This window comes from Motacilla alba, chromosome Z (assembly GCF_015832195.1).
Source record: "Motacilla alba alba isolate MOTALB_02 chromosome Z, Motacilla_alba_V1.0_pri, whole genome shotgun sequence".
Classification (NCBI taxonomy): domain Eukaryota; kingdom Metazoa; phylum Chordata; class Aves; order Passeriformes; family Motacillidae; genus Motacilla; species Motacilla alba.
In genome coordinates this window covers 7,688,829-7,703,823 of record NC_052046.1, presented here as the reverse complement: position 1 = coordinate 7,703,823, position 14,995 = coordinate 7,688,829, and the positions used below count along the sequence as shown (strand labels likewise).

At 47.2% G+C, this 14,995-nt stretch overlaps 1 protein-coding gene across 3 annotated transcripts in view; it reads left to right on the top strand.

Moving 5' to 3' along the window:
• Positions 1-13,707, top strand: part of NOL6 (nucleolar protein 6) — a 34,629-nt gene extending 20,922 nt beyond the window's left edge. For all 3 annotated transcript variants that reach the window (XM_038125316.1, XM_038125318.1, XM_038125317.1), the window contains 6 exons: positions 550-647; positions 1,513-1,637; positions 1,799-1,888; positions 3,758-3,955; positions 12,120-12,221; positions 13,316-13,707. In XM_038125316.1, the coding sequence (XP_037981244.1) occupies positions 550-647; positions 1,513-1,637; positions 1,799-1,888; positions 3,758-3,955; positions 12,120-12,221; positions 13,316-13,465 (763 nt within the window). In that variant the 3' untranslated portion in view covers positions 13,466-13,707. The remainder of the gene's footprint in view (positions 1-549; positions 648-1,512; positions 1,638-1,798; positions 1,889-3,757; positions 3,956-12,119; positions 12,222-13,315) is intronic.
• The last annotated feature ends 1,288 nt before the right edge of the window (positions 13,708-14,995 follow it).

Below are 14,995 nucleotides of genomic sequence, written 5' to 3'. Positions count from 1 at the left end.
CAAAAGGTTACTCTGCCTTGTACTTAGGGTGCAGTTTCCTTTCCCAAAGTAGCAGGAACAGCAGTCTGATGCCTAGAATGCTTTCCTGTCTCCTAAAATAACAGAATCCCCATCTTCCCAGCTATCTGGCTTTGCATGTGTCGTGTTGCAGGGGAAGAGGCGCTCTGGGAACTTGGCTTGTGTTCAGACCTGCACCAGAGATGGGAGCAGCCCTCTCTCCACCTCCTCCTTGTTCCAGACCCAGGAGTCTGGGTGGAAAGAGCATCAGGAGATTGGGCAGCTGGGAGGGGGTTGGATTTATGAGACTATGATCTATGTTTTGCTGGTTTCTTTTTCCTGAGGAATGAGGGAAAAGTGCAAAAAGACTTTCCCTGTAGATTTGGAGAAGGGGAAGTGTCTCAAATTTGTTCTGAACTTCCCTTTCCCATCACAGATATCCCTTGCTGGGCTGCATATGGGTTGGGCCTTCACTAAGTCACCTCCAAGTGCAGCCCTTCTTGCTGCCAGGAGAGCAAATGCTGATGTTGAGCTGTTTTATCCTGCCTGCAGCTCTCCACAGGTGGGGTTCCTGCGCTTCCTCAACTTGCTGGCAACCTTTGACTGGAAAAACAACCCTCTGATAGTCAACCTAAACACTGGCCTCACAGGTGAGCAAGCAGTGGGTAGGAGAGCTGCAGCATGAGATTCTTGAGCCCTCCTTGGTCAATGCCTGGCTCCACATCTCTTGGGTACATCATAGCTTGTGCTGTGAAAAGGAGATTTTCCTCTCCCTTACTCCTGCCCTGTCATGTTTCACTTGCCTGCAGGATGGGTTTGGTTGTGCCATGTGTGATTTCCTTTTTTCCCCTGCCTGCCTCTGAAGAGATGGGTCTCAGTGATGATGCTCTGCTGCTTCTGGTCTTGTTGAAATCTGTGACAAGTGTGGGTGGTGTTGGATGTGGTGTTGTCTTTGAAGCAGTCTGTTCCTGCCCTCTAGTGTTTTGTCTGTTGATTGTCTTTTGGGTATGGGCTGGATCCACAGGAGACCATGGGATTGTCTTGGCTCTGCAAAGTCATGGGATGGGGGAGATAGTTACACCCAGCTTTTAAAGCTGATTTACAAAAAAAAGTAAAGGTGTTTGGGAGAGAATTGGGTTTTGAAAATTAATATTTTCCAAAGTGCCCTAGAACTTTGAAGAGCTTTTTCCCACTTGAGAGGAAATAAAAGACAAAAGATAGAACACTCTTTGGATAATACCAACTGTCACTAGCTTATAATGTGAATTTCTAGCTTGTGTCAGTCTCAGTACCTACCATGGGCTCACCTGAGTGGGTTTAGAGCAAAGGTCCATCTAATGGGAGCAAAGCACAAGCCCGAGGTGAAGGACCTCTGCTTTCACATGGACTGTGGGATCAGAGGGTGGGAGAGGATAAATCCTGTTGTGCTGCCTTTTCCTGGCTGTGCTGGGGGTGAGGAGGTCAGAGAGCTGTGGATGGGGCAGAGCATCTCACCTGTCTGCCTGCCCTCTCCAGATTCTGACTGCGCGGAGATCAAGAACAAGTTTGTAGCAGCTCGTTCCCGCCTTCCTGTCATGTTCCTGGCCACCCCCAAAGACCAGTGGAGCTCCATGTGGACCCAGGAGCGCCCCTCAGCACAGGTGAGCTGGGCCCTTTGTCTCCTTACCTCTGGTGCCTGCTGGCTTGGGGCAGTTCTCTGCTCCTAGAGCTGGAGCCAGCTCTTAAAGCCCCATGAGGGAGGGATGTCTCTGTTACATCCAAGACTGCCAGATTTTTCCCTCTGACTTCCTTCCTTCCCCAGATCCTGCAGCGCCTTGTCCTGCTTGCCTCGGAGTCTCTCCGTGCCCTGGAAGAGCAGCTCATGGACCCACTCAGCGACCAGGATGTGAAGGTAACCCCTGGAACAGCAGCACAAGGGTTTTCAGGCTCTGGCCAAGCAGACTGGGCTTTGGTGGTGGTTGCTGGGATGTGTTAGGAGGTTTCAGGCTGTGGCCATGGGGTGTAAAGCTGCAAGGATTGGAGGAGGGAGGCTGGTGTCCCTCTATGCCACCCTGCTTCTGGGGGACCCTGCTCTGTGCTGCAGCTTGGGGTGACTAGGACAAGTTTATTCTGTATTCTCTAGTTTTCTTTTTATGGGACGTGAGCAAACCCACAATATTCCCATGATTTCATTCTTTAAGTAAACTAAATCATCCATTACTGCAGTGGACTTCCGAAATGTATATATATTTGCCCTTTGAGGGAGATATCTGTGTTTTGAAGGGTAGTTTGTTGGTGTACTAGGTAGTGAACCAGGAGATTGAATCTTGAAGGACTAGAAGCCAAACAGTGGTTAGATATGGCAGATTCACATTAGGGACACAAAACCCCAAACGAAAACCAAAACCAGAAAGCAGCACATACAGTGGATATTTTTTTCTGCCTAAGCAATATAAAAAGGTCTTACTGACACTGCTTTCTGTTCTGCTTTATTTTGCACTAGAAGTATTATGAGGTGAGGATGTACTTGAGGCAGTAGCAGTGTGTGTTACAGGGCTGTGAAGGAAGGAGGCATGTCCAGTGTGTTGCAGTCACAGTGCTGGCCCAAGAATGAAATTCAGGAGGCACATTGTGAGCTGAGAATGGTTAGCTTCTAAAACAAACTGTCACCTGGCCAGAGCAGCCTCCCAACACCTTCACTCAGCCTCCTTGGGACTCCTCCTTCCTCCCTTCCATTGCAGTGGGAACGTTTGTCATTGCCATGGAATCTCTCTGGTCCATGCCTGTGTCCTCCCTATGGAGGCCTATGATATTCCTTAGGGATAAACATGGGATGCTGTTTCCAGAGCAGGGCTTGGGGCAGGGAGGAGGGAAAAGCCTTTCCAGTTCAGTTTGGAGATGCCTTCTCTACAGTTGCCTCCTGTATCTAAGAGAGTGCTGCAAACTGTTTTTTTTTGTCTTTGCATTTGGGTCCCATGGGGACATGCCTGCTGTCATGAAGATGCACACATGGGTTTGCTCACACAGGAGGGCACACACAGGAAGCCATGGACTTGATCACTGGGTGGGACAGGAGGTCTGTGTGGAACAGAGCTAGGACTGACTTAGTGCTGGTCACTGATGTTCTTCATGTGTGTTCTCCCCAGCATGGCTGTAAACCAGTTCCAGGCAGTGGGTTTTCTTCCAGTGCCAAGATGAGCAGTGTCCCATGCCTCTGTTCAAGTCTCTGCATCATTTGTTCCATTTGAAAATGTACACATAGTTTTAATTTTTTTTCCATTTTAATACAGCTGTATCCACAGCTAGATCCTGCCTGTCCAAATATTTACATGTCTGGGTTTGCTCCCCTCCATTAATGGGGTTTTGCTCTCACCCTTTGTCTGTTTGATGGAAGATGCTGTTGCCCTCTGGGGCAAGTCCTGGTGGACAGATGGGGCCATCCCATTATTTAACAGCTCCTTTGTCTCCTGCATGTTGTTCAGCTCCTGTTGGCTTCTTGAGTCCCCTCTTCATCCTGAGACTGCCACATGCAGTGCAGTTTACCTATCTCAGCTCACCTCTTTGTCCTGTCTCAGTTGCCCACCCCACTAGCATCTACTCAGGTAGATTTCCTGAGGTCTGTGGCAAACTTGTAGCATTAATCTCACAAAAATTTTGTCTTTGGTTTACTGCTTCCTAAGGAGAAGGAGACAAAATGCAAACAAGGACTTGGGAAACCTCTCATACCTCCCCTGCCTGCTTGTGTCCTGTGTTGACTAGCACTGTTTGTTTCTCCCTGCAGATGGTCTTCCGCCCTCCTTTGGAATTCTATGATGTCCTGATCCACCTGAATCCAAACCAGATTCCTCGGCTCCTGGAGAGCGTGGACCGGCCAGTGAAATCAGTTTCCCGTGGTGTGGTGAAGAACAGCTCTGCCATGAATATCCTCTTTCCTGTGGTGGATTATGACCCTGTGCAGTTGTACCTCCAGGAGCTGAGGGTAAGCACAGCCCCCTGGGGGGCAGATGGGGTACCTAAGGGGGAGCTCCCCTCTGGCTTTTGGATTGCCTGCCGGTGCAGGACGTGGCTGGTGACATCTTTAGGTATTTGCATGGGATGGGCGTTGCTTCTTCAGCAGAAGTCTTGGTGAATACACCACCTCCTGCATGGAAATGGAAGTGCTGCTGTGATGTGAGGATGAGCTCAGATACAAACCACCAGGAGCTTTTGCTAAAGAACATTGTATTCAGCACAAAAGTTTCTTCAAGCCATTTGTCTCCAGTTAGTTAACTCACTTTTCATGGCTTCCACCAGTTGGTGTGCTTGATTGGCAGTCGCCACGTACAGTTTCTGAGGGAAAGTACAGGTATCCATGACATGGTCCCAGTAAGCTTTCTGCTGTTAGGCTAGTGGTTGTGTGATCCAAAGGAGATCAGTATTGGTCACTGCGTGGTTTCTCTGTGTTTAGTCGCATGCATAACAACAGAGGAAGTTGATAATGTGGGAATATGGAGAACATCAGTACCCAAAATGATTGACCATTTTCTTTTCCACCATAAGGCCAAGCCAAAGCCTTGGCAAGCAGGGGAGATATGCAAAGTCCTGGATGACAGCAGTGATTCTCACTGGATCTGGACAGCCTGTGCTTTGCAGTTGTGCAGCACCTGGCACTTCCCAGCTTCAGATGTGGTAGTTGGTTTAGGTGTTAGTGTCGGGTGTGCAGAGAGGTGAGATTGTGGTGCTCTCTTCTCAAAGCCTGCCTTGACTTGGAAGTGCTATCATCCCTTACTGATAGGAGTGCTGTGAGCAGTGTCAGAACTGTAAGCATGAAAATCTAGGCTGGCTGTGGCAGGAAGGGATCTGTGGGGCTCTCTGGCCTCGTTCCCCACTCAGGACAGAGCCCACTTTCATGTTAGAGCAGGCTGCACAGAGCCCAGTGCTGCTGTATGCTGTCTGTCTCCAGGGATGGGGATTTCCTACTTTCCTGCCCCAATGTTTGGCCACCATTGAAAAAGTGGTGCCTGAATTGAAACTCCAGTTTAGGCTGGAAGATTCTGGGCCCTCTCAGTTCCAAGCTCTCCTTTTACCTTAACTAGGTACCTTAGGAATTGGGCAAAGAAAACTTGCAGGGTTTCTTTGAAGATTTCCTTATCCTGGGCACAGCCCTGTTACCCCCCAAGTTGCATGCCAGCCCCAGTGCATGATAACCTGTGCCCATGGGAATCTGCTGTGACTTCAGCAGAGCTGCCAGGTCTGCCAAGGTGTAAGCTTAGTCCTCCTATCACCCACAGCAGCCTGGGACAGTCTTGGCTGGTGAGGAAGTGAGAGACAGGGATGTATGAAAGGCTTAATGAAACTGAGGAAGACCACAAAATTGTCACACAATTTCCCTGCAAAAAGCACTGCTTCCTTAGCTGAAAGGACATTTGGGAGAGGACATGCCCAGTCCTCTCCTCCCTTTGAGAAGAAAGGTGGACCTGGAGGTTCTGCAGACATGTTCTAGACAGCACTGAGGGATTTCTTGGGCAGGAAGGAAGGGGAGAAGCATCCTTCATAAGGGCTTTCAAAGGGAGGTGGGAGCAGGTTTGGTACTGTTTGCTCTTTCACTTTACTTTCTGGTGTCTGAGGAGTCAAGACCAGCCCCTCACTTTTCAATGATGAATGTTTGACCTGCTGCCGTGAAACTTCACCCAGAGGTATAGATATGGGTAGGAAATGGAGTTTAAGTCTGGAATCCTTCTCTACCTAGTGCTGGAAGTGGGTTGTATAGCTGAACTGAGCTTTTCAGCAGCAACCAAGGTGCTGGAGATGCATGGGGATAGAGCCTCTCTATCTCTGAAGGGGTCAGGGCTAAGCAGCTTTTGTGGAAGCCTGAAAGAAAGAAGAATGCTTGCTTGAAGAGAAACTGGAGGATGCTGGATGAGATGATTGGGAGAGTTGTCTCTCTTGGGGGAAGCTTACAGCTGGTCTGGCTGTAGATTGAGACAGTCAGTCAGGAAACTCTTTGGGGTTTATAGAGTTTACTTTTATGCATCTAGACAAGTTGATGTCAGTAAGCAGCTCTGGAAATGAAAGGTAGAGAAAAGACTTTCCTGGAAAGCAGTTTTCATTAATCTTTAGGCAGTTATGATTTAGGTGGTCCAGTCAATAGTGGCATCCAAATTGCCTGAATTTTTACTGCTTTTTACTGCCTGTTTTTATTAATACAGGTTATAATAGATTGGGAATTGGGTTTGGTCAGCTTGCAAACTACAGCTGCTCCTAAATTCGATATGTTAACATCTCAATGAAGAAAGATGGATATGAGCAAAGGTCACATAGTGTGTTGGAAGCAGTGTTGATTCTCTTGGTGTCCCTTGTTCTTTGATGTGAGGATTCTTAGGAGGGAACAGATCAGGAACTGGTTGCAGCTTTCTCTGAAGAGTGAGCTGTGGGGCAGAGAGCCCTAAATCTGCCTTAGCATCTCTGTCTGGACGGCTTTTCTTTGTCTTTAAGGCTCTTTAGATACTGTTTCTCTTGTGGCTATCATATTGGAGATATCTTCCAGTAACAGTTTGCTTGTCATTCATAGCTTCGGATCAGTAGTGGGCAGTCCTGAAGGTGCTGGTAAATATCTGCTTTTCTAGGCAAACAGGTGTTTATTTTCCTGGAAAAGTCACAGAGGTGATGCTGCACATGGTCTCAGAGAACTCAGCCGTATCCAGTTAAGTTGGAAGGCATAAAAGCTGATTTTGCAGAGCAGGACCACTGCAAACTGCTGATGCTGAGCTGTCAGTAGAAGCTACTCCATCCATTAGAAATCATCTGACTTGATGTCTCAGTGTATCGATGTTGTTGCTTCAAGGCGAGACCTTTTCATTGACTTTGGCTTTGCTTGGAAGCCTCTCTAGCACCTTTTTATTTCTCCTTCCCTAACTCTTGCTGCTCTAAGCAGTGTTCAGCTCTTCCTTGTCCTGTGGGCTGGAAGCCTTGGGGGTGATCCAAACCCTGCAAGAAGCTGGTGCCAGAAAGAAGTGTGGTGACAGCAGTGAATCCTTCTGAGAGAACTTGGATGAAAACGCAGTTTGGACACAGAACTGACTGGCTTTGATTCAGAATAATTTGCTCTCTCTTAACAGCACAAACCACAGAATTGAGCAATGGGGCTGTAGCCATGGCTGACAGTGCAGCTATGGTGGGTTTGTAGCAACAAAGGGATTCATCTGGCTCACAGATGCTGTGGGATTTTGTGTTCTTCTATGGGCAGAAAAGAAACATCTGACCTTTACTGAGATTTCCACACGAAAACAGGATTGAAATGCCTTGGTGGTTTGATTGAGTTGAGAGGGGCAGGGAGTGGCTTCTTCCTCTAGTTCAGATTGGTAACCAGGAGATCCATTCTTCTGTCCAGCCTGTTTGCCCCTGTTCTTCTAAAGTCAAAGGGTTTAGCAAGGCGGTAGTGCTCTGGAGCTGAAAGATTGTGTGCCTTTTCCAGGGAGCTTAATCAGAGTACAAAATGAAAGGAGAGGAGGTACTGAATCCTGACTACTTGAATTTTTCCTGCTTCAAGGATATGTGCTGCAGGAACTGGCCTGAGTTGCTCTGGTGCCTGGGAGGCTCTGGGTAGAGATGAAAGGCTGGCTGTGGGATTCAGGCAGCAAGTTCTTCAATTCCAGAACAGATCTGATAGAGAAGGCCTGTTCTGTGATCCTGTCCACATGAGAAGGCTTTGCAGACAGGCACTTTTGAGGGAAAGCAGGTGCCAGACATCCCACACAGAGGGCTTCCCTGGAGATTCAGCCCATCAGCAGCCTCCCTGCCACCTACAGTTCAGAGCGCCTGGTTGAGCAAACCCTGGGTTGGCTCCTGGTGGGGATTCTCCAGCTAGGCTAAATTAAATTTAAGTGTCTCGATGAGTCTCCATCATGACTGCTGATCTATGCTGTGGTGGCTGTGGAGCTGCAGAACACCGCTGTGTTTGCTGGGGATGTGGTGTGAGACAGCTCAGTCCATGCAGCTTTTGCTCCAGGGTGACTTGGCTGTCCTATGGATTCGAGACCATCCAGAGGACACAGGGCTTGTGGATATGCTTGCCATGCCTCTCTGCCTGCATTCTGGAGCTCACAAAAGCCAAAGGCTCTGATCACTTCCCTGAGTTGTTCACTCATTGTGGGGTAAATTGGGTGAAGCTGCCTGTGCCATGTCCATCTGCCTCTATGTTATGGCTCTTAATAGACCTTGCATTTCTTACTGGGTCTTTGGTCTCACCAGGTCACTGATGGGATGTGCTGTCTTTCACTGAGATTTAGCTTTCTTGGGCTGTACATGCCAGAGGAAGAGCTTGTGGCAGAGAAGCTGTCCCATCCTGTGAGATGTTTTCTGTGTGGATGAGCAGGAAAACATTTCCTGCTTTACAATAAACATCCCTCTAAAGTAATGTTTTGCATTTCTTGTACCTTAAGGCAAGACCTATCAGGAAGACTTGGAGCCCTTTTCTTTCTTCCTCCCATGGTGTAAAAATGTGTCTCTTGCTAGTGCATGTTAGAAAGGAATTAATGATAATAAAAATTCTCTGTCTCCTAAAACATGTAAGCTGTGATCATGTGATGTAGCTGTAATTAGTGAAATCTTTACAGGTCAGTCTGCTCCCTTCTTGTTTTGACTGACAGGGCTGACTCCTCCTATGGTGACACCAGATAGACAGGGAAAAGCTGAAAAAGCTCTGGGGGCTCTCATGTTGGAAACTTCCTGTCTGGATCTGCACCTTTGGAAGGGCAGAGGTGTCAGGAAATCAATCACCCGCTTTCAGGGCTGCAGAGCTGCCACCTGACCCTTAGCATAATGCCCTGGGCTGAGGGTAGGTACATGTGTGTGTGCCCACTTGCTCAGTGGGGCATCTGCCCCATGTGCTCCTGGGCTGAGCTGACAGGGGACTTGTGGCTGCCTTTCTTCTGTGTTGGTAATGCCCTCCCAGAGGCTGTGCAGGGTTTGTCACGTAGGAAGTGACAGAAGACACTTTTGTCTCGATGATTTGGTGGATTGACATGTTTGCTGATACAGCCAGGAGGACACGAGTGGCTTCTTTCCACATTTCATTCCTGCTGCCCCAAAGCTCCAGGACAAGGATGTGTGTGTAGCTCTTAGGTGGAAAAGTTTGCTTAGTTTGAATTCAATTTGAAACCTTTTATCAGCTGAATCCCAAACCTAAGGGTTTCCTGTGTCTTTTAAAAGAAAGTCACAGAGGGTAACCCCACCAGCCTGGGTGGGGTCACTTGGACAGTGCTCCTTGCTCTCTTGGGTCGTGGGGGAGGCTCTCTCTGTGTCACATAACTAGGAGCATCAGGGCAGGTCACAATAGGGTGACAGAAATCTTGAAATGTTAACCACAAATAAGTAGTTGTTTGTTGGAAGTAAGTAGCTTTAAAAAGGTTTTAAACTGGTGGATTCCTTGCTAAGAGCACTAAAAATGCTCTGAACACTAAACAAGTTTATTGATGCATTTGCCTTCTGAGCTGGTGTTGAACCAGGAAATACTACTGTAGGACACATTTTTGTGTGCAGAGACCTCCCTAAAAGGCTCTTCCAGCATCTGTGATGCAATGAGCCTAATCTTGTGGTAGAAGCAGTGAAAAAAATGGGTGGATAAAGCATCAGATGGAAAAAACCCTATCCCTAAAAAATAATGTAGATACTTAAACAGTAGATACTTAACTAGCAACAAGGAGATACTTAACAATGTAGATACTTAACAACTAGTAGATACTTAACTAAATTTCACTTAGTTCATTGCAAAATCCAGGCTTCAGGTGGAACTGCCTAATCTGGTAATCCCATTTTAGATCCAGGCATTGTTTTACTCACTACATTTCTCCACCCTTTTCATTCCTATAACCCAGATGGTTTCTTACAGAGCTTGTTCTTATCTTCTTCCAGGCGCCATATACACCTTCTCCCTGGACAATGAGGCTTCTCCAAATTGAAGCCTTGAGCTTGTAGGTCCCCCATGTCTCTGTGAGGTGGGAACCAGCTGTAGGTTTTGTTGATGGCAGGGATTTCTGTGGGCCTCGAAAGCTGAATTGCAACCAAAGATAGAGCACCTGGAGAAGTGAGCAAAGGTAGCCCCTACCTTTTCTCTGAAACTTTTCCTGGAAGACGGTGTTTGCAGGCTCAGACAAGTCCAGTGACACTGGGCAGAGAACATGGGATGTGGAAATGAGGGTGAACTGTTTGCTTTTACTCCCCAAGCCTCTGAACAAACAGGAGTGCAGTGACTAATACCCCTGACCCTTTTAATGCTGTCATTTTTCAAGAACTCCACAGCTCGGTGGGCCAGTTTGAAACACTGTCACATGGATGACACTGGGAGCAGGACAAGTGTGCTGAGATTTTGAATTGGATGCCATCCTTTTAACATCTGCCCTCTGCTTCTTGCTGTCTGGGAAAAAAAAAACTGCTGGATATCAGGCCAAACAGTGGTTTTATTGGGAAATTAGCTGAGCCTGGGAGGGTTTTTTTACTGCAAATGCTTCTGGCTTCTGTCCAGCAAGATGCATCTGTAAAAAAATAGTGTTCTCACAAGGAGCATCGCGTGGCACTGAAGACCTCGCCCTGCAGAGTAGCTGGGCTTTTTCAGGTTCTCACATGTCTGCTCCCCTTTGCTTCAGAAAGCTGCACCTTGGCGGTCAGCATGCCCTGAGCTTTATTGCTGTTCCTTGAGCTTTCCCTCCCTCCCTCCCTCTTTGGCTAAAAAAAGAGGAGTCTTCCCTGTTGACTGGGCTCTGAGCATAATCTGTTGCTCTCAGTACAGAAATGCCAGGGTGGATTACCTGTTTCTCAATGTATTTTTAGACAGTGTTTTTTCTAGCCAGTTCGGTGAAAGAATGCCTTGACTAGGCTTGCCCCTGTGGAAGCCCATGGAGTGGGATGAGTTGGCAGTTCTTGGGATCTTTCCATCTTGATGAACTGATTTTGTTGCCCTCTGTGAGGGCAACAACAGTCCAAACTCAAATCTGTTTTTGAAGATTGCAGACAACACCACTCCTCCTTGCTTGTCAGGTCTGTATTCTAAAAATGCCACCTTGCCTTTTCAGATCACTGGTAACACCAACCCACTCTACCTTTTTTTCCCTACTGCAATCCTGTTATGTCCATACAAGAGCCCATCCAAAGCTTGTCTTTGATTATGATTTTCTTTTCATGCATACCCTCATGAAAACCTCATGATACGATGATGCCAGCAGAGACCTCTCTTAGTAAAAGCTGGGAAACAAAGATGATGGAGAAGAAGGCTGAGGAGGGAGCAGAGGGTCTATATTCTGGGCAATAGTTTGTTTCAAGGCTGGTGAAACCCTGTGCAGAAGCTTCTCCTGTACTGATGCTGGAGACTGTTTGCTCAGCCTGGTAAATACATCTTGTTGCCTGATGTTGATCTCCACCAAGATAAACATGTATCAGGGAGCAGCTGCTTGGCTGTCTTGGTCAGCTTCTTTCAGGGTACACATCTCTTGATATCAGCATGTTGGGTGATGAGCGGTAGGGCCAGACTTTTGGGTTTGAGAAGTTGCTTGTACACAGCATTGTTTCCTTCTGCTGTGATGCTCATCTGCCTCCTTGCAGCCCTGGGAATCCAGCTGGTGTGGGCTTGGGGGAAGCCAGACTGGGCTTTAGTCATTGTTTGTGCAACATCTCTCTTTGATCTCTGCTGCCCAGCACCACCAAAGGAGATGCTCACTGACACCACTGCTGAAACACAAGGGGCAAGGAGGACAGATTGCTGCAGTACCTCCTTTGAGCTTTCCATCTCTTTCCACCCCACAGAACATTGTATTACTTGAAACCTCTGCTCTGATGTTTCCTTTTTGGATAAAGTGCTGACATGTGGGGTTTATCTTGGTGGAAGAAGGAGCTTTGATACCTTGGTTGCACAGATTGCAGAGCTTGAGATGCTGGCCTCTGGTTTCATGTTTGTCTTTAAAGCCATGAAATGTACTGTGGCAGGACTGCCGGCTGGGTAGGGCCTGCCTCTTTCTGTCTCATGGATTGGGAAATCTTGGATATGGTTGCTGGACACTGGGAAAGTACAGCTTGGTAGTGCCAGGTCCGCTAATGGAGGACCACAGAGAGGGACACTCAGTGGGTGTCACTGAAGGGTCACTGTCCTTAACCTGTGTTTGTTTTCTCTCCAGAATGCCTTCGATGATCTTGCCTTGTTCTTCTATGACAAGCATGGAGGGGAAGTGATTGCAGTTCTGTGGAAACCTTTGAGCTTCCAGCCTCAGCCTTTTAAGGTGAGTTTTTGTCTCTGTTTTAAGCTTCATGTTACTTTTATACCCTGAGAGCTTGAAGGGCTCTTTTTATTTTTCTGTATGGTAATTGCTTTGTCCAACTTTGTCCAACTCTCATCAGCCTCAAAGCCCTTTGAGAAATGAAGGTCATGGTTCTGTTGCTTCTTGGAATGGGAGAAACCAAGACAGAGATGTGTCCACAGTGTCTTCAGTCATCAGGAGAACTGAGAAGGGAAATAGACTCTCCCATTCTTGTGGCTTCGGGATCTTAGCAGAAATACCCAACCCACAAGAAGCCTAGGTCCAGAGTGCCCATGTCCTCGTTTGTGCATGGAGCTGTTTTCCAGCTGCACTGTGTGGGTTGGCAAACCATAGAGGGTGGTTGAGCCAGGTGTGAGGCATGCTGGAGTGATTCATGCTGCTTTCTATGAAGGAAAGACGCAAAGAAACCGGTTACTCATGGCTCGGAGCTGGCAGCCCAGGCTCTTCTGTCAGTCTCTGGTGATTTATCTCCCCTCTCTTCACGGCCAGAGGGCATTGGCCATTCTACCTGGCTGCTGTTGTGTAACCCAGTTATTCACAGTGGTGAAACAGAGGAGGAGATGCTTGCATGGGAGCTGAATCTGGCTGGATTAAACACAAGAGTTTTGTGTTTGCTACTGTTGGAGCCAAGGATATCTTCCCACCTGAGGTCTTGACACCCACCAAAGAGCAGAAGCAGCTCTTACTCAGCTTTGTGCTGTGATCCCTTTTGCATACTCCTTGTGCCCTGCTTACCCAGGCTCTGCTGTGCATCTGCACGCTTGTCATTCCACCATGCCCCCGGCCATTGCTTTACTTCCTCAGAGTCTTTGGGCTGTGGCTCCAGGGTAAACTCTAGAAGGGGCTGGAAGGGTCACTTTTGCACTTTGTTAGCTCTAAAAATGAGCACTGATAGTGTTGAGAAGTGAAACTTGTGGAACTGGGTGCAGTGGTGTGGCAGGGTTTGGATGTGACAAGGCAGGAGAGGAACTTACTTCCCTTACTTGGGCCTGGCAGCAGTTTGCAATGCAACTCTGAGCAGCTCCCATTTGTGCAATATTTTCTGTGTCCTGCAGGTCTCCAGCATGAGGGGAAGGAAGGTGACAATGCTGAACAATGAGCTGGTCTGTGTTCCCAATGTGGAGGCGATTCTGGAGGACTTTGAGATTTTGGGAGAAGGCCTGGTCAAAAGTGTGGAAGCTCGTACAGAGAAGTGGACTATCTGAAACCACTGAGAAGTGTCAGAACGGCCTGTCCTCAAGCAGTTTGTTACCTCTGGGTCTGTTCCTTTCTATAAATCAGTCCTAGAAGAGCCTTTTAGCTTTCTAAATCCCAGAACTGTATGTTTTACTCTATTTATCTTTATATATATGGTTCAGAAAAGCAATGGGACCTGTTGTTGTTTTCAAGAATATAAATGGCTTTTTATTTTGAAGAAAATATAAAGATGGGATAAAGTTTTTGAAAATGTTCCTGTTTCTTGTTCATTGTTGATGCGGAGGTCTTCTGGGCAGTCAGGACAAGGGTGAAGGGAAGGAGAAATTTTGACTTCATGTTTCAGAAGGCTGGTTTATTATATTATGATATTTATTACATTAGAAAAGACCACACTAAAACTATACTAAAAGAACAGAGAGAAAAGATGCATCAGAAGGCGAGACAGGAATAGAAAGGAATGAATAACAAAGTTCTGTGACTCCCAGAGAGTCCAAGAGCTGCTGCCCCCTTGATTGGTCACCAAGTAGAAACATCCCACACTGACCAATCGAGGAAGCACCTGCTGCATTCCACAGCAGCAGATAACAAATTGTTTACATTTGTTCCAGAGGCCCTCTCAGCTTCTCAGGAGCAGAAAATCCTAGCAAAGGGATTTTCATAAAATACCATAACTACACATTGTAGGAATTGGAAGTGTGTTCACATGAAAATGTAATGGTCTGAAAAATACTGCTGAAGTGTGCAGTGGAGAGTCAGTTTCCTGGTTTTGCAGGGAGTTTATACGAGATACTACTGTTGTAGGGGTTAGCAAAACCAAAAAAGGGGTTGTTAAAAGAATGACCAGGTTATTCCCTGCTGCTCAGCCCCAGTGAGGCATATTTGGCACGCTGTGTTTAGTGCTGGTTTTCCCAGTAAAAAGGAGATGTGGATACTGGAGCAGGTCCAGTGAAGGGCAGTGAAGACAGTAAAGGAATTGAAGCCTCTCTGATGAGGGGGAGTGGGTGCAAGAGGCAGGCTTGTTCAGCCTGGAGAAGAGAAGGCTCAGGGGGTTATTGCCAATGTATTTTAATACCTGGTAAGGCAGTAAAGAAGATGGATTGGGCCCAAATGATGAGTGAGAGGCATAAATTAAAATGCAGAAAGTTGTGCTAAAAATGCTTTTTCTTTACCACGAGGGTGGTTAAACATTTGCTCAGGTTGCCCACAGACTCCCAGGTGGAATGTTCATACTTTATACTCAAAACCCAACTGGACATAGCCCTGGGCAACCTGCTTCAGGTGACCCTACTCGGAGCAGGGATGTTGGGTTATTTCTCTCATGTGGAATGATTGTGAAGACTCCTGATAAGGGAAGAGAGGGAAATAAGTTGGAGCAAATGCACCTGTCCCATCCCCTCTTCTGGTGGAGGCAGAGCACACGTTCCAACAGCAAAGCACTGATGAATCAGATGCAGAACAAAGAAAACAGACTTCATGAGAGCAGATTTTGCTTGATTTTGCAGATCAAGCCTGGAAAGGCAAATGGATATTTAGGCAGC